General features: G+C 42.9%; 3 protein-coding genes across 3 annotated transcripts in view; 1 reads left to right on the top strand and 2 right to left on the bottom strand.

The window, feature by feature from the left end:
• Positions 1–443: 443 nt before the first annotated feature.
• On the bottom strand, positions 444–1,859 carry LOC308075688 (LETM1 domain-containing protein LETM2, mitochondrial-like; the record flags this gene model as incomplete). Its single annotated transcript, XM_080415636.1, has 1 exon — positions 444–1,859. The coding sequence occupies one exon, from the start codon at positions 1,857–1,859 to the stop codon at positions 444–446; it is 1,416 nt and encodes a 471-aa protein (XP_080271762.1).
• A 6,024-nt stretch (positions 1,860–7,883) lies between these two features.
• The window catches only part of LOC308075687 (small ribosomal subunit protein mS39-like), a gene marked incomplete at its 5' end in the record, with an annotated part of 52,187 nt that continues 40,558 nt past the window's right edge, over positions 7,884–19,512 (bottom strand). The window contains one exon of the mRNA XM_080415635.1: positions 7,884–8,016. Coding sequence (XP_080271761.1) covers positions 7,962–8,016 — 55 coding nt within the window. The 3' untranslated portion in view covers positions 7,884–7,961. The remainder of the gene's footprint in view (positions 8,017–19,512) is intronic.
• On the top strand, positions 9,795–18,981 carry LOC308075427 (uncharacterized protein). The gene is made up of 2 exons (XM_080415304.1): positions 9,795–10,032; positions 14,878–18,981. Exons 1-2 carry the CDS (start codon positions 9,825–9,827, stop codon positions 16,905–16,907), a joined length of 2,238 nt encoding a protein of 745 aa, XP_080271430.1. The 5' UTR covers positions 9,795–9,824; the 3' UTR covers positions 16,908–18,981.

Raw genomic sequence — 19,512 nt, 5'->3', positions numbered from 1 at the left:
ATTAAATGTTGCTTTTTCTTCTTTCAAAATGTTTTTAAAATGGAAAAAATTATCCGATCTTGAAGACATTAAATATGGCTTAATGTGTTAACCAGACCAATTGATTTAGTCAGGTATAAAAAAAATCTCCATCTTTCATATCCATTCGCTGATATCCTTCCTACTATAAATGTGTGAAATCTGTCTGTATGTGAGTGTGAGTGCATCTGCAGTTCACATGATCTCGAGAACCATTCGAATGACTGATGGCGGCCCGAGGGAGTGCCGTGCCCGGCATCGAGTCGGTCGGATAGGGGGAATTTCCAACTTGCATCGTTCCCGCTTCCCAGCTTCTCGATTATTCGATCAATCAAAATAGGCATCGATAGAAAAACCACTACAAAAATAACCGAAGTTGAATCCCTAAATCTGGTCCAGACATGGAGTCTGCCCTGCCCCACACTTTACATGCCGTTGGAATTGGTCTTGCTCTTCTGGGCTGCGTCCGTCGCCTCCTTGGCCACAAGGACCTCAGCAGGGGACAGAGGTTTGTCGTCCGACAGCGAAGGAGCCATGTCCCTCATGTCCTCCTCCCCCGCTCTGTGTATGACGACCGGGGCGGGGTCGGACGAAACGTCAGCAGCAGAGGCCGAGGGCGGTGTGCTGCTGCTCACTTCCGTACTCGCCGCAGCAGGAGGGTGACAGTTCTTCAGCCTGGGCACGGGGGGGATGACGGGGACTTTAGGTTTGAGTTCCGTCAGGTACATGGCCCTGCACAGCAGCAGGGACGGAGGCACGTTCTCGTTCAGGTGCAGGTCCAGCCACTGCTGCAGCTGCCGGCGCAGCTGCTCGGTGGTGAGCCCCACGGAGCGCATCCCGCGGTGGTGGCACGCCGCCTGCAGCTCCCACGTCTCCAAGGCCGCGGGGCCGCCCTCCGCCACGATCACCTCGTCGTCCGCCTTGATGGACGCCAGCTCCACCAGCAGCCGCGAGCGCAGCAGGTTGTTGGTGCCGATCGGCTGCATCTCCAGCAGCTTGCACATGGCCACCAGCTGGGGGCGCTCCAGGTGCTCCAGCGTGGAGAACCGGGCCGTCTCGCCCGTTCCCGTGTGGCCGTTGCCGTTCCTGATGGTCTCCTGGAGGAACCGGGCCAGCTCCAGCTTCACGGCCTGAGCCTTGCTCTGCTTCCGCTCTTTCTCCGACTCCGTCTCGAAGGTGGAGGGCAGCATGCCCGGGAAGAGCTTGATGAAGACGGGGAGCAGGAGCTCCATGAAGGGGACGATGAGGAAGGGCACGAAGGGCACGAGACGGAAGAGGTCGGCGCAGGTCCTCATCAGCCTCCTTCTCTCCCGGCGCGTGAGAACCTCTCCCTGCAGCAGCTGCCACACCATCGCCCCGGCCACCCTGGTGTCGATGGCCAGGAGCCGAAATCCGTGGTAGTAGTGCTTCAGCTCGTCCACGACCCTCCGATACAGAGACCTTCTCACCGGCGCCCTCTCCTGCACCGGAGGATGATCGAGAGCCTCGGGAGGAGGCTTAGGCCGAGGAGGCTGTTCGCCCGAAGGTTTCTTATCGTGGAACCAAACGGTAGAGCTGTGCAGCGAGCGGGTTAGCAGGGTGGGGCTGTGAGGGGCCCAGTGGGTGTGGTGGGGGGTATTGAGGCAGTGGTAGGGGTGGTAGGGGTGGCTGAGGTGCGAGGTAAACCTGGCTGGGTACGAGGAGGTTACATGGCTGGTGCATTCTATGTAAGCTAGGTAGGCTTTGGAAGAGAGAGATGGTAAGACGTCTCTCTTGGAGAGCAGCAGATCCTCAGCGATCTGCGGTAGTAGTGCTCCTCTCGATCTTGTGACCGCAACGAGCACCCGGGCACTCAAAGCCATTGCCATAGCAGAGATATTCCGTGGTGGTATCCTCCAGCATCAATGCCCGGGCCTATGGGTGCAGACTGGCATTGTATAAGGCTTCTCTGTGAACGGGAACAATTGGTTTGATAATGGCTGCGCGATAAAGGCTGTAATGTCACCGGACCATTGAATCGTTTGGCTCTGCCATATTCTGTTTGATTCCAGGATGGACCTATGGGTTATACAGCTCTGTCTCTCACTGCATTCAGCGTAGAGGATAAGTACTGGCTACCGTGACGTGGAGTGACGTAGTTGTGCCTCTCAGCCAATCACGTGAGGTTCTGATTGTAATGGCATATATGGCTTTTCCATATATAGAGCACCGAAGTCTGGCGTAATTTACGCATCCTACCTGGGTCGCGGTCCCCCCCCCCCCCCCCCCATTCTGAATTCCCATAGACATCTTTAATATCGCGTCAAATAAGAACTGTGTTACAAAAATAAACAAATGGCGAATTGACTCTTATGGATATGAAGCATCAACTGACGGTGAGAAAACGATAATGTTACTTCCGCCGAATGAGTTCCATTTTCGCCAGAAACAGACTGTATCAAATATGAGTGACTGACTATCATAAACATTACAGAGCCTCCTCCCCGACAATATCGCCGAGACGGTTTGTTTATTTTTGGACCACAATTCTTAAGTTATATGAGACGATTCTAAGATGACCCAATGTTATTCTCCATAGAGAAATTACTCCCGCAACCCAGGGGATGAACGAGTGACGTCAGGACTTCGGTACTCTTTTGTAGGAGAACTAGAAAGGTGCGTTCCGGCTCAGAGGAACACATCTTGTGTGACTCCATAATTGGAGTCTCCTACATGTTAGATTTAAAGTGGTTCTCAAACTTTTGTAACCCCTAGTTACAGTAGGTATTCATTAGGCCACGGCCCCCCATAACTCTGAGTGTACCGACCTTAACTCTTTATGACCTGAGAACGCATCTGTGTGTCATTTTTAGATTTCGTTGGGCTATTCAAAAATAGCAGATATACAAGCTCATAGCGCGGCACCGAGTGCCGCGCTATGAGCTTGTAGATCTGCTATTTTTGAAAAATCGTGAAAAATGTTGTGCAAATCTTTGAATATATATATATTTAAAGCGAGCATTTCTAGCTAAAATGTTATTGCTTCTGGGGATTCTACAAATGTCTTCTAAATCAGTTTAAAACAGTTTTCTGAAACACTTATGTTGCTATAATATTAATGTCAGTGTCAAGGAGCCCCACAACGATATGTATTTGGCTGCGGACCCCCATCTCAAAACATTTTTTTTCCAGGGACCCCAGAAGCAAAGATTTGAGTAAAAAACAATTGCTTTATAGATATATATTCAAAGATTTGCAAAAAAAAAACACGATTTTTAAAAAAAATAGCAGATCTACAAGCTCATAGCGCGGCACTCGGTGCCACGCTATGAGCTTGTAGATCTGATATTTTTGAATAGCCAAAAGTATAAAATATGGATAAAGTGTTTACACAGATGCGTCCCCCGGTCTTAAAGGGTTAACAGGTGTGTAACTCCTGACAGTGTACAAAATGGAACCAAATGGACCTGTGGACCATTTCGAACAAGGTCAGTTACCTGTAAAGGTCCATTTGGTTGGGAACGCCCCGGACCGCCCCTCAAGGGCCCCACTTTGAGAACCACACATTTAAACAAACTAGAGGTTCGGGCCGCGCTAGAGTTCGACAACTACATCGCACCGCCGATCCGAACGATATGTCCGAGTCCAGTGGTGTAAAGTAACTAAGTACATTTACTCAAGTACTGTACTTAAGTACAATTTTGAGGTACTTTTACTCTACTGGAGTATTTCCAATTTTCAGTACTTTTACTTCTACTCCACTACATCTCAGAGGCAAATATTGTTCTTTCACTCCTCTACAATTATTTGAAAACTTTAGTTACTAGTTACTTTGCAGATATAAATTATTATATTGTAAAACATACATTAACCACTTTAGCCCTATTTTATACATAGGCTATTTGAAAATAGCCGATCTACAAGCTCACAACGCGTCGTGATGCGGCGCGTTGTGAGCTTGTAGATCTGCTATTTTCAAACATTCTAGTACTTTTACTTTGGTACTTTAAGTATATTTTGATGCCAATACTTTTGTACTTTTACTCAAGTAACATTTTGAACAAAGGCCTTTAACTTGTAACAGAGTATTTTTCTGTGGTATTGCTACTTTTACTTAAGTAAAGAATGTGAGTACTTTTTACACCACTGTGTCAGAGTCATAGTGTCGGGGCTTTGTCAGAGTTCCTGTCTGTGTCTCTTTAGTGCCCATATATGGAGATCTCTATATCTGTCTGTCTACCTGATCCCTGATGTCACTAGTATATGTGCCCATACCCTGTATATTGGCAGGCCCATATATGGGCATATTGGTCGGTTCGGCGGTTCTTGTCAACTGGATAACCATAGATGGCCACATCAGTCGGATCGGCAGTTCTGGACAACCGCATATCCAATCTCCATATATACCTATAAATGGGCATATCGGGTTTGTTAATGGTTATGCCTGAGTCATAGTGACATGCCAATACAGTATATAGAAGTATCAGGTTTGTTTATGGTTATGTCAGAGTGACGTGGCCGTGGTCCTGCCTATATATGGCGTATGGGGATTGTTTATGGTTATGTCTGAGTTACAGTGACGTGGCCGCCCGCCGGTCCTCCCTTAAGCCAATTTTTGATATAGGATAAATAAATGTAATGAAATATTAATGAAAATGGTATGTAGAATGAATTGCTTAACATATTCACGTAAACCTAGGCCTTGTGGATAAAGATACAATGTAAAGGTCCTTACACACCGGCGAATGTGCGAATATACGCAAAATTCGGACTCGTTCCGAATAATTAAAAGACGCTTTTTCGCTTCGCTTTTCCGCTTTTTCGCGCCATGTACGCTTGCATTGACTTTATAAGGTTTTAAAAAAAAGCGTATTATTCGCACGAAAAAATCGCCCCGGTGTGTAAGGACCTTTACAGTGAGGTTTTTCTTTCACACAACATTTATTCACTTAATGTACAGCATAACAGTTCTAGAAAAAAAACTTAACCCTTTAAGACCGGGAAAGCATCTGTGTGTCATTTTTAGATTTCTTTGGCTATTAAAAAAAAAACAGCAGATCTACAAGCTCATAGCGTGGCACATGAGCTTGTAGATCTGCTATTTTAGGAAAAATTGTGAAAATGTGTGAAAATCTTTGAATAGGCTAAATATTTTTTTAAGCAAACATTTTAACTCGAATCTTTGCTTCTGGGGGATTCTACAATTGTTTTGAAAAAACTTATGTTGCAATATAATATCAGTGGTTCTCAAACTTTTTGTGGTTCTCAACCTATTTTTGAATAGCCAAAGAAATCTTAAAATGACACAGATGCGTTCCCGGTCTTAATGGGTTAAGTTAATTCTCCATTAACAAGTCACATTTTGTGAATATTTTTTTCCCCGCATGCTGCTGGCCAGCCCCAGTCATGGGCATCAATGCCGAATTCACATTCATGGACCAACTGCAAAGGCAGCCTGCTCAAATAGCCATTTTTGTGTGGCTGAATAGCCATGTCACCACGGCAATATGGGATTCAACGCGTTCGTTGCTGTTAAGCAGAAAACTTGTATCTCCATATTTCAAACTTAATTTATTTGAATGTTTTTTTTGTAAAGGAATGCCCTACTTCATATGTCAGCATGAACAGTGTCTCACAAAAGTAGCCGACATTGCAGAAAACAAAATTAAGTGCAAGTGGTTGAAGTGTGTCTGTGGGTTTTATAAATGTTTAACAAGTGAAAAGTATTAAGAGCTTGTGACTAAATGATAACTATGCTGGAGCCACAGGTACAGTTTCCCGTTTCCTGAAAGGTAACAGTTTTGGACATACAAGATTTCCACCTGACGTCATGCTCAGTGGCGTGCACAGACATTTTGAGGGGCAGGTGCTCAAGTAAATTATACTTTTTTTTGTTTACTTGGTCTGCTCTTTTTTCCCTCTACACCTATACCTCTTTGCCAAAAATAGCCGATCTACAAGCCCACAACGCCTCGCAGCGTGAGGCGTTGTGAGCTTGTAGATCTGCTATTTTTGGCTAAAGTTCTCCTCAGAAAAGGGATGCTAGGTTTCGAGTGGTTATGGTAAAAAGAAAAATCATATCACATAAAGATTTGGCAGACCCCCTGTAGTAACTCTGAGGACCCCCTAGGGGTCCCGGACCCCTGTTGAAGACCCCTGCTGTAAACTGAAAAAAAGGGCACTTCTGGTCAAGAGGGCAAAGGGCAGGTGCTCTAGCACCACCTAGAGTCTATCTGTGCACGTCCCTGGTCATGCTTGTGTGATTAACCCAGAACTAAATGAAGCTGCTTCATCACATCAGAATCATAGAGATAAAATGCATCTTCTGTTGGGATATACCAGGGGGGTGATGCAACTTTGATGATGGAGAGGGCCACTATATTTCCACTCTCACTCCAGAGGGCCACATTGCATATACTGTCGGGCAGACACCTCTTATCTCCGCATTTGAACTTTTTTTCGTAAATTAATGCCGTCACACAAATTCTATGTCACACATTTTGAGCTTGATAATCGGCTATTTTTGCCGATCCGCTTTATTATTTTTTTAAATCCTGATTTTGTCTTTGCTATTTTTGAATTGGAATCCTGAAAAGTAACATTTTTATTTAATTTCAAATGCATTTAGTTATACTTATGTTAACTTTATGAACTTAAATACAAATACATTGGACATAAAAAAGACAACAGAATTGTAACACTAGTCATTTAAGCTACCATAATATAGACTTAAGTAATTAAAGCGGGTCATGTTTGCATGTTTGTAAATCCTAACAGCTGAAATCAATAATATGTCAGTATTCCCATATGAACCTGCAGGGCCGCATTAACCCATTGAGACCTGAAGCCAATTCTACATGTCTCCTAAATCTCAACAGTATTCTGAAAAACCTATGTTTCTATATCAGTGGTGCTCAATCTTTTTCATGTCAAGGACCCCCAAAATTATATATATTTGGCCGCAGACCCCCATCAAAATATGTTGTTCCAGAGACCCCCAGAAGCAAAGATTTGGGTTAAAAATGTTTGCTTTAAAAATATATATATTCAAAGAATTGCACACATTTTCACGATTTTTCAAAAATAGCAGATCTACAAGCTCATAGCGCGGCACTCGGTGCCGCGCTATGAGCTTGTATATCTGCTATTTTTGAATAGCCAAAGTGTAAAATAATGCTTTTTAGCTCAAATCTAAAAATGACACAGTTCCAGGTCTTAATGGGTTAAGTGAAGGTGGGGGGGGGCCGCATGTGATATACTGTATCGTCTGTCGGGTGGAAACCTCATTATGTCCAAAACTGTTACTTTTCAGGATTCAAATTCAAAAGTAGCAAGATCTGCAAGCTCACAACACGGCGCAAAGCGCCACGTTTCGAGCTTGTGGACGGTGGACCTGCTACTTTTGATGTGCTTTTGTGCGACGCTGTAGAATGATCCAAGTAGGGCGTTAGGACGTTGACGATAGGAGGTTTCTGCCCGACAACAGCGATATGATGCAAATCATGTTGGATTAATAGGACTGGTACCATGGTTTCAAAATGTTGTCATCATGTCAAGAACTCCCCCTGATTTATGTATGAAATAGAGTTAAAACAGCATAGAATTTACCCTTCAGTCTTGTTGTTAAATACTAATCATAATAGTGGTGAATGACTGACACATCACTGGTTTCTGTACAACACACACACACACACACACACACACACACACACACACACACACACAATTAGGGAAACTAGACAATGTACGACTACTACTTGTAGATTGGCTATTTTTAAACCTTTTTGAATTGCTTATTAATAATTTTTTTCCTAGGTTGAATATTTTGGAAAATGTTTTGACAATATAATGATGACTGCCCGCAAGTGATGATGACTTTGTGCAACCCCCCCCCCCCCCCCCCCGCCCCCATGTGATGTGATCTCTGGCGACGGTCATGGGCCTCAGGTTGGTGGGGGCCACTGGTTTGAGGAGTAGTTCTTCCTCTATGTCCCTTTAGTCTTTGCTGCCACCTCTCTCTTCAGCTCACACACAATGGACCTGGATGGGAGGGAGCATCAAACAACATCATAAGTGGTGCAACGGCTAATAAAAACCAATCCCTTAATCGATTATATATATATATATATATATATATATAAAAGATGATTGATTTTAACAAAGATAAAAACCACTTAAAAGATAATAGCTAAACATTATCTGCTATTTTCACTTGTAAAAACATAAAATAATAATTGTTCATTAATCGCAATCGAGGCAAAGGTTGGAAATAATCGTGATATTGACTTGAAGTCATATTCAGTGGTGTAAAGTAACTAAGTACATTTACTCAAGTACTGTACTCAAGTACAATTTTGAGGAACTTTTACTTTACTGGAGTATTTCCAATTCTCTATACTTTTACTTCTACTCCACTACATCTCAGAGGCAAATATTGTACTTTTACTCCACTACAATTATTTGAAAACTTTAGTTACTAGTTACTTTGCAGATATACATTATTACATTATAAAACATACATTAACCACTTTGGCCTTATTTTATACCCAGGCTATTTGAAAATAGCCGATTTACAAGCTTGTAGATCTGCTATTTTCAAACATTTTAGTACTGTTACCTTTGGTACTTTAAGTACATTTTGATACCAATACTTTTTGAATTTCGGACTTTTACTTGCAACAGAGTACTTCTACATTGCAGTATTGATACTTTTACTTAAGTAAAACATTTGAGTACTTTTCCCACCACTGCTTACCAGGGGCGTCGTTACGCAGGGGCTTCGGTGGCTATAGCCACCAATGTTTTATCCAAAGCCACCAATTAAAACAATTATTTGTTTTAATTATATATCTATAACCCTAACCTAACCCTACACCTAACCCTAAAACTGAAATAAAGTAACAAAAAACGGGGCACAAAAACGGGGCATGTGTCCGTTGCCTGGGGGGCTAAGCCCCCAACCTAGTAGAGACCTAGCAACGCGTCTGATATTCAGCGCGCGTGCCTCCAGATGTTTGTAAGTGAGCCTGAGACAGTCCTTAATTGTCACAATGTTCATCCCTGGCTGAAATGTACTTCATTGGCTCCAGACAGTGTGTGTATACTAGTATGCAGCAACATAATAATATGATAATGTATTGTCAGATACAACACAGAAAAAAATAATATGAATTAAATGAAAAAATACCATTACTGCATATAGTATGCTAATCAACAAACTATACTAGAAAAAACTGATCAAACATTGGCCACTTTGTCAAATAATCTAAGAAAGATGCAAACATTTTGAAAATAGCTGATCTACAATCTCACAACGCCTCGCATTTGTGAGCTTGTAGATAGGCTATTTTCACAATATTCCTCTGTGCAATCGAATCAAACTAAATGGAATGCCTACAATTCCAAGTGTTTGTCAGGATGGGGGGTCCCCAGTGCAAAAACACTGTTCAGGGGTCTGCCATGAGAATAGTCTGAGAATGGCCATAATTGCTCCAATCAGCAGAATATAGGAATAGATTAGAAAACTAGTCATATAAATATGCAAAGTAACCAGTAAAGATGCCAAATAAATAATTGTAGTAACAAGTACAATATGTGGCTCTGAGATGTAGTCAAGCAGAAGTTTATGGTATACCTAGTTACTTTCCAGCAGTGACATGGATGCATGTACCCATATGAGAGCTGGAGCAGTGGGTGGAGAGTAGGAGGAGTGTGGGTGGAGAGTGGGAGGGTCCTGGTTATGTAAGCACTGTTCTGTTCAGTGTTGATCTGGGAGAGTTTAGCCAGGAAGCGGAGCAGAGGACTGGGTCAAGTCATTACCAGTGTCCTACTGACCTCTAGACCATAACATGTCAGCAAGTAAAGTCAGATCCCAAACGGTAAAACCGGACCTCAAATGTCGACCATCAAAGTGGACCGAAGGAGATGAACTATTTGGGTTTTTTAAAAGAGAGATGTCGTCCAACAGCTTTTCAGCTGCTGCGTCAGAGGAGGAACAGCCAGAGATCTACCAGCAAGCCATGCTGAAGCAGCCTGTGATAAAGTTACACAGAATAGGTGTGTGCATGTTTTTATGTCCCTGTACACTTTTCTTTCATCTTCAATATAAGCAGATGTACAGAAATGTTGTCGGTACTCGGTGGAGTAACGCTTCCTTCCAGTATTAAATCAACTGTAGATAAGCACTGTGTGTGTGTGTGTGTGTGTGTGTGTGTGTGTGTGTGTGTGTGAGAGAGAGAGAGAGTGTGAGTGAGTGAGTGAGTGAGTGAGTGAGTGAGTGAGTGAGTGAGAGAGAGAGAGAGAGAGAGAGAGAGAGGCAGAGAGGGGGAGAGAGAGGCAGAGGGGGGGGTTTTAGTGTGTGTTTGAGTAGCATAGATTTGGTCCTAATTTCATGCATTTTAATGACGACTGGCTGCAAGAAGAATCAGTCACCAGGCAGGACAGGAATCAGCCTAAATGTTCCAACGGCCAATTAGTCCAGTAATAATGTCACTTGACCTCCCACTAATTGCAACAAAAACAAACTCAACTGATTTTGTGTCCTAAATATGTCCTGAATGAGAGGAAACAGGTCGCAAGTAATTGCATGTAGGAAAATTATTTTAATTAAAAATGGCCGCCATCCACACTATTATTATAATACAATTATATATCTTGAAAACCGAACACTGTATGTTGTTTCATAAATATGTTAGTAATAACATAAAAAGTCCTAAGAAATCCCAGTGGTGTAGAAAAATGCTGAAATAGCTGATGTCACAATTTCCCATTGACGCCTGTAGGGGCAAGTAAGGGTTGCGATGCGACGTGTTGTGAGCTTGTAGATCAGCTATTTTCAAATAGCCTAGGTATAAAACAGAGCTAAAGTGGTTAATGTATGCTTCATAATATCATAATTTATATCTGAAAAGTAACTAGTAACTAAAGTTTTCAAGTAAATGTAGTGGAGAAAAGTACGATATTTGCCTCCGAGATGTAGTGGAGCAGAAGTAAAAGTATTGGAAATTGGAAATACTCAAATAAAGTACAAATACCTCAAAATTGTACTTAATTACAGTACTTAAGTAAACTGAATCTAGGCAAAGGGTCTCCATTAAGATACATGGAAGAACAGATGGAGTGGGGGAAAGGTGAATCTCATGTCGAACGGAGATACGGCCAAAAGGTTAAACAAACATGTTTGTGTCCTCTTTGGGATTATGGAAAGAACAGACATTGCGAAAGAGGATGACGCCCGATCCCTCAGAGAAGTTGGGGAGAAAGAGAGGCACCCCGTTTCAGGAGGTGGGGGCAAGAGAGACAGTGAGAGAAGGATATGTAAAGTAGAGAGATGAGAGAGAGCAGAGAGCTTTGGGACCATATAGCTGCTACTATGCTGCTTGCTTATTTTCTGAAGCTGTGAACTTTTCTATAATAAACTCTTGTATGATGCAACTTTCACATCTGGACGTACGTTCTTAAACCAACCCACCTGAAGTTTGATGATAAATAGGACCTCGTAAATCAACATCTACACGCCCATGCTAAAACAAGATTTAAGCATGTTTTCTTGTCTAATTTCCACACAACCAGAAACTGTTGGATGCAGTACAGTGCTTGTTAAACAAAATTAACCCTTCAAGTGCCATTTCTGTATGTTATGCATTATGCATTTGTATGCACTCGGTTTTCATGTTCATTTCATATACATTCTTATGTGAAGCACTGTGCATGTGATTTTGTTTATGTAAAGCACTGCATTTTCTGTTTGTTAAAGTATAATTATTAAAGGAGCTCCCGTCTCATACGGAGCTACTGAGGAGATGAGCCCGTAGTTAGACCTGGCTGACGCGCCGATACCTTGCTTAATCTAATAACACCCCGCTCGCTGTGTCTCAGTGTTCAAATGAAACGATACAGGCATTTCTTCATGCATTTGGTATATTTATTTACTTCACCGTGCACAATAATATCCTTTGGGTTCCATAGACAGATGACTAAACTTTTCATACAAAAATTTCGCGGTGTAGTGATTCAAACAGCGGTAACCTGCGGTCAAAAACCATTGCCCTTCCGGGTCACAACCTCCTGCCCATGGCAGTGAACTTGACGCTTATATAGCCAACAGCGCCACCCATGGTCACACCAATCAATTAAACATGTTTCACCCATTTGGCTCTTACAATAATAATGTCTATTATTATTATTATTATTATTATTATTATTATTATTATTATTATTATTATTACTGTGTATCACATCCAATATTTCCAATAGTGGAACCACCACCCAAACTACTCAAGAGGATCTGATGTATCGTCAGATGTCCAGCTTAACATCACGTAGCCATGCCCTTTTCTCTGGTCCTACGCCGAAGAGGCAGGCTTATGAGGGTGATCAGTTCACGATCAGTTCTTTGGTCTTGTTAAGAGCGAGGTTGTTCTCCCGGCACCAGAGTGCCAGTGCGTTAATCTCCTCTCTACAGTCAGACTCGTCGTTGTTGACGATTCGGCCTATCACTGTCGTGTCGTCTGTGTACTTTATGATGGTGTTGGAGACATGTGTGGCTATGCAGTCATACGTGTACAAGGAGTAGAGAAGAGGGCTCAGCACGCATCCCTGGGGTGCTCCAGTGTTGAGGGTCAGGGGGTCAGATGTGATGCTGCCCATTCATTCTCACCACCTGATGTCGGTTGGACAAGAAGTCCTGTATCCAGTCGCCCTAGGTCTCTGAGCTGTGTGTCAAGTTTTGCTGGGACAATGGTGTTGAATGCTGAGCTGTAGTCCACGAACAGCATACATACATATTTGTCCTTCAGCAGCTTGTTGTCCATATGCGAGAGGACGGTGTGGAGAGCTATGGCAATAGCGTCATCGGTGGATCTGTTTTTGCGGTACGCATACTGCCACGGGTCCAGCGAGGCAGGTAGCGTGGAGCTGATGTATTCCCTCACCAGTTTCTCGAAGCACTTGCTGACGATCGGGGAGAAGAAGCACCTCAATGGCGAAGGTCGTTCATTGACGAAGTCGGGCTTTGACAAAGCCGCCTGTTTAAAGTCGCTTGTTGCCTTTGTTGGCTTTGACAAAGTCGCCTGTTTAAAGTCGCCTGTTGCCTTTGTTGGCTTTGACAAAGTCGCCTGTTTAAAGTCGCCTGTTGCCTTTGTTGGCTTTGACAAAGTCGCCTGTTTAAAGTCGCCTGTTGCCTTTGTTGGCCTAGCCTTCGTTTGCCAGCCGCTTTGAAAGCTGACGCTTTCAGAGCAGGTGGTTTAAAACTACTTCAACTGATTGCTAATCGTCTGCCAGGACTGGAGGCCCCTCCCCTACTATCAAGAAGGCTATTGGGCTGGTTCAGGTGAAACTCCCTCTGATAGGGCAATCAGATGACACCTCACAATATAGCTCTAATGCTTTTAAACAAACTACTTTTAAGCACACTAACTATATACAGCACTGATACTTTGAAGCAAGCAAAGTACAGCTACTTAAAGCAACCTGGTAATACAAGAAAATATATACTCAGACTATAGGTGAGTCAGGCAGTTACACAGTTCCTCCAGGAGATGAATAACACACTGACACCTCGACAATTTGGCAGGGCCGGGAATCGAACCTGAGACCTTCTGCTTCTGAGGCGGGCTCTCAACCCATTCAGCTTTGGCCATCCTGTTAGTCTTTGCTTCCATGTTGGTCATCTCAGCATGATGGCTAGGTCGTCCACTCAACCATATTTCTTTGATGTTGTATCTGCCTGGTAGGTCATATATGTAGATGCTAAACAGCATTGAGGAGAGAACAGACCCTTACGGAATACCAAGACTATTTTAGGGTTTAGTAAAAAAGTATATCAAAAACATTTTTAATTCACTTAATAATATTGATAATAATAACTTTATTTAACTTTCATACAGAAAATGCGGCTTAAAGTGCTTCACATAAAAATGCATATGAAATGAAATGAACATTAGTTCATAACAAAGCATAAAACGCATAACAGAAATAACACTTGTAGGGTTCATAATTTTTTTTTTTTTTTTTTTTTACAAGCACTGTACTGCATCCAACAATTTCTGATTGATAGTGGGCAGTATTGAACCTTTTTTTGTGGAAATTAGACAAGAAAACATGCTTAAATCCTTTAACATGAGCGTCGATGGGAAATTGTGACATCACCTATTTCAGCATTTTTCAATATGTTCCACCACTGGGATTTCTTAGGACTTTTGATATGTTATTACTAACATATTTATGAAACAAAAAAAGTTGAAAGAGTTTCTGTTGCAATTTGTCCTAGGTCATTTTGTATAATGCCTATACTGAATTGTGATGAGGGGTTTGTACCAATTCAGACAATCCTACCACCTGCTCCAGAAAAGCTTCTGCGGGTCATCAAGTGCAACTGCCAGGCTGACTGCAGAACCCTGAGATGCACATGCAAATAGAACAATATCGAGTGCACTCCGGCATGTGGACACTGCAGAGGGTCCAGTTGCACTAATTCAATACAGATGCACTGTGACGAGGATGAAGATGACATTTTGTAGTGTGATATTGTGTGCGCATAATTTAATTGAGTTGTTTGATCAGTACTTGATCAGTTGTGTGATTATGTGATCATAATACATTCTTGAATAATAATTGGTAGGGTCATACTTACAGGCCATTTTCAAAACTTTCCCTTCACACAATTCCTTGTGACTTTTTTTATGTTATTCAGGACATATTGAGGATAACAAATCAGCTGAGTTTGGTTTTGTTGCAATTAGGTTGACCCCCATGTTTGCATAAAATGCCTGGACTAAATCTGTCCCTGGCAGTTACTGCTGCCGTCCTAAATTAAGAAAATTATCAGTTGGTAATACAAAACAGCTTCCATGTTATTTAATTACTTTATTTTTTCCCCTCTCTTCCCATTCTCCATCCCAGATGTCTTTCCTGCCCAACTCAAACATATCTACAGCAGAAGCAGTCATCTCAAACAACACCAGAGAATTCATACAGGACCGAAGTCCTACCGCTGTGACCAGTGTGGGAAACGGTTTAGACAGAACAGTCAGCTGAAACTTCACCAGATAATTCATACAGGAGAGAAGCCCTACCACTGTGACCAGTGTGGGAAACGGTTCAGCCAGAACAGTCAGCTGAAACTTCACCAGAGAATTCATACAGGAGAGAAGCCCTACACCTGTGACCAATGTGGGAAACGGTTCAGCGACAGTGGTGTTTTCAAAAAGCACCAGAGAATTCATACAGGAGAGAAGCCCTACACCTGTGACCAGTGTGGGAAACGGTTCAGCCAGAGCTGTCATCTAAAAAATCACCAAAAAATTCATACAGGACAGAGGCCCTACACCTGTGACCAATGTGGGAAACGGTTCAGCGAGAGCGGTCATCTGAAACTTCACCAGAGAATTCATACAGGAGAGAAGCCCTACCACTGTGACCAGTGTGGGAAACGGTTCAGCCAGAACAGTCAGCTGAAACTTCACCAGAGAATTCATACAGGAGAGAAGCCCTACCACTGTGACCAGTGTGGGAAACAGTTCAGCCAGAACAGTCATCTGAAACTTCACCAGAGAATTCATACAGGAGAGAAGCCCTACCACTGTGACCAGTGTGGGAAACGGTTCAGCCAGAGCGGTCATCTAAAAAATCACCAGAAAATTCATACAGGACAGAGGCCCTACACCTGTGACCAATGTGGGAAACGGTTCAGCGAGAGCGGTAATCTGAAACTTCACCAGAGAATTCATACAGGGTTGAAGCCCTACTTCTGTGACAGGTGTGGGAAATGGTTCAGCGAGAGTGGTCATCTCAAACGACACCAGAGAATTCATACAGGAGAGAAGCCCTACACCTGTGACCAGTGTGGGAAACAGTTCAGCCGGAACAGTAATCTGAAACTTCACCAGAGAATTCATACAGGAGAGAAGCGAGAGAAGCCCTACACCTGTGACCAGTGTGGGAAACAGTTCAGCCGGAACAGTCATCTGAAACTTCACCAGAGAATTCATACAGGAGAGAAGCCCTACACCTGTGACCAGTGTGGGAAACAGTTCAGCCGGAACAGTCATCTAAAAAGTCACCAGAAAATTCATACAGGAGAGAAGCCCTACCACTGTGACCAGTGTGGGAAACGGTTCAGCCAGAGCGGGCATCTAAAAAATCACCAGACAATTCATACAGGACAGAGGCCCTACACCTGTGACCAGTGTGGGAAACGGTTCAGCCAGAGCAGTGATCTCAAAAAGCACCAGAGAATTCATACAGGAGAGAAGCCCTACACCTGTGACCAGTGTGGGAAATGGTTCAGCCGGAACAGTCATCTAAAAAATCACCAGAAAGTTCATACAGGACAGAAGTCCTACCGCTGTGACCAGTGTGGGAAACGGTTCAGCCAGAACAGTCTTCTGAAAGTTCACCAGAGAATTCATACAGGAGAGAAGCCCTACTACTGTGACCAGTGTGGGAAACGGTTCAGCCAGAGCGGTCATCTGACACTTCACGAGAAAATTCATACAGGACAGAAGCCCTACACCTGTGACCAATGTGGGAAACGGTTCAGCGACAGTGGTGTTTTCAAAAAGCACCAGAGAATTCATACAGGAGAGAAGCCCTACACCTGTGACCAGTGTGGGAAACGGTTCAGCCAGATCAGTCATCTAAAAAATCACCAGAAAATTCATACAGGGTTGAAGCCCTACACCTGTGACCAATGTGGGAAACGGTTCAGCGAGAGAGGTAATCTAAAAAATCACCAGATAATTCATACAGGGTTGAAGCCCTACATCTGTGACAGGTGTGGGAAATGGTTCAGCGAGAGTGGTAATCTCAAACGACACCAGAGTATTCATACAGGAGAGAAGCCCTACCACTGTGACCAGTGTGGTAAACAGTTCAGCCAGAGCAGTAATCTCAAATCTCATGAGAGAACTCATAGAGGAGAGAAGACCTGACCTACCACTGACAGTTGGAGATTTTGAGTAAAAAGTTTCTCTGTAAAGTCTCACCTCAAACATTATCACATTGTAAGATACTTTGGGCAATGTAGTGGTGCACACTTACCGATATAACACACACACACACACACACACACACACACACACACACACACACACACACACACACACACACACACACCTCAATATATCTTCCCCATGAAGAACGAAGATCTCTTGGAATTCCTTGGCTGTAATTGGCTTTCATTAATGGGAGGGGCCCAACGTGAATCACAAGTTGACGGTCCGCTACTCATATCAATGAATTTCATTATTGATTAAGTTATCAATAGTTTTATACCCAATGAATGACAGGCGATGTCTCACCTGCCCGGTTATATATACACACGTTTATGTTCATCTGTTGCATATTATATAATATATATTCTCTCTCTCTCTCTCTCTCTCTCTCTCTCTTCAAAGTACGATAAATGTTCTATGCGCTATTAAAGGTTAGCCATAGTTTTATGTGGGATGTTAAGGAGAGATTTAGGCATAGTTTGGTGAGGTTGAGGTTAGGTTTCAGCATAGTTTTGTGAGGTTACGGTTGGGGTTAAAGTTAGGGTTCGGCATATAGTTGAAAAAGCACAAGGAAGAAATTGTCCATGCCACGGCAGAAAGCATTGAGGGCAAACGTCTCCCTTGTGCCTGCGTCATACCACTGCATTTATATCTGACCTGCTTGTATAGGCCTATGTATATATTGAACAGACACACTACATATATTCATGCCATGATACTGATTGATCAGTCTTAATTGACTTTGGTCTTTTTGATCATTATTTCTTTCTCAGTTACGTGGACAAGTTTGTCTCAAAGCCAGCTTATAACCCTTGACACAAATGTTACTTGTTGATATTATCTGTTAATGACACCTGATCTCAGTGATGAGCTGTGGATTTTTGAACTAGGGGGGCTATATTTTCTGACGCCACGTGCACGCGCACGTGCACGCATGTGCACATAGCCAATCAGCTCAGTGCTAGTTGAAATACTGTATTCAACATGTGATTTTTAATGTAATTATATCTTATTATTTAGTTGCATTGTTAATTTGTTGTTTTTATTTTTGTTTCAATTAATTAATTATTTTATTTTCCTTTTAGTTTTATATAAAAGCCCTTTACATAGACTCACCCACACATAAGTACTTAAAATAATCAGACAACTTGTCTTTGTCTTGTCTCAGAGAACTGGGTCCTCTTCTAAGCGATCCCCTTCACACTCTGCAGTGCAGAGACTGTTGTCTCTCATTGTGAGAGGAATGTACACATTCAATTCAAGTCCATGGCTTTTTTCGAGTAGCCTAATGTTATGCAAAGCAGCCAGGTAGACGCTATTGAGAACGGCTCGCCGCTGATGGCGCGAACCTTGAGAGGCTATTGTTTAAACTTTAAGGTGTTAAGACCGCAGCTGACGGTGCGTGCTCGCGCGTGCATGTGGAGCTCCCAGCCCCCCAGCCAGCGCCAGAACTAAGGGGTCGCCGACCCCCCATAGCACCCCCTACAGCTACAGAAATAAAAATACAAATACTGAACCAATGACAAGTATTAAAAGGTGCTTCTGACTAAACCTCCTAACTCCATTGGATCCTCAAACTGTCGTTCAAACCTCCAACTTGTGGGGATAAATGTTTCGTCCATCATTGATTAGAATGACCAAGTTAGATGGAAAAAGAAAGAAATCTCAAAAACCTAACTCCACTTGACCTTGTATTTGGGTAAAGTGATGATAACATAACCACACGTGACGTTCAAGTATCTGACAATGTATTAAGACACCATACCAACTTTGATGAGGCAGTATTGTGTTGATCTAAAAACAGGTTTTAATTTTTTCACATCCTGAAAAATGTATATTTTGAACATAGCTGGTTTCTATCCGACAGCAGAAATATATGTCTGTTTTTGCAACAATAAAAAATATCTCAAATTTATACAGCATTTGTCTAGGTACCCAAAGACACTTTACATGGGAGGGAGGAGAAAACAGAAAATCTACATTATTAGGGGACGACGACACACACCCTAAGATAAGGCTATAAAATCAATTAAAACAGTGGAATAGTGGGGGGGGGGGGCAGCAGAAGTTTGCTGGGGAAAGCCATATTGAAGAGTTGGGTTTCAGAGCAGTTTTGAAGGTCTGGATGGTGGGGGGTGTGCATTCCACATGGTTGAAGGTCTGGATGGTGGGGGGGGGGGGTGCATTCCACATGGTTGGGGGAGCAACAGCTAAAAGCCCTATCGCCTCCAGGTACTTATGGAGTTATGACTCCATGTTATTCTATACTGTATGGCCTTATCAATCCATATGGAATCCTCATTCTACTGCTCTGCCACCACAATGTGGAATGAATGCACACATCCATTCACCCACTACAAATGTTTTCTAAAAAGCGTACGTTTCTGTATCAGTGGTTCTCAAACCTTTCCATAATTATCAAGGACCCCCAAAATGTTATGTATTTGGCCACGGACCCCCCTATTCAAAATATTGTTCCAGGGACCCCCAGAGGCAAAGATTGGAGTTAAAAAACTTCGCTTTAAAAGAATACATAGGCCTA

The sequence above is a fragment of the Gymnoscopelus braueri genome, assembly GCF_963280865.1.
Source record: "Gymnoscopelus braueri genome assembly, chromosome: 20".
In the NCBI taxonomy this organism is placed as follows: Eukaryota; Metazoa; Chordata; class Actinopteri; order Myctophiformes; family Myctophidae; genus Gymnoscopelus; species Gymnoscopelus braueri.
This window is presented reverse-complemented; position numbering and strand designations above follow the sequence as displayed.

Excerpts from the sequence above, each read along its gene's own strand:
- LOC308075427 (XM_080415304.1), top strand. The coding sequence starts at position 9,825 with ATGTCAGCAAGTAAAGTCAGATCCCAAACGGTAAAACCGGACCTCAAA. Across the intron at positions 10,033-14,877 it reads GATAAAGTTACACAGAATAG|ATGTCTTTCCTGCCCAACTC; the intron begins GTGTGTGCATGT and ends TCTCCATCCCAG.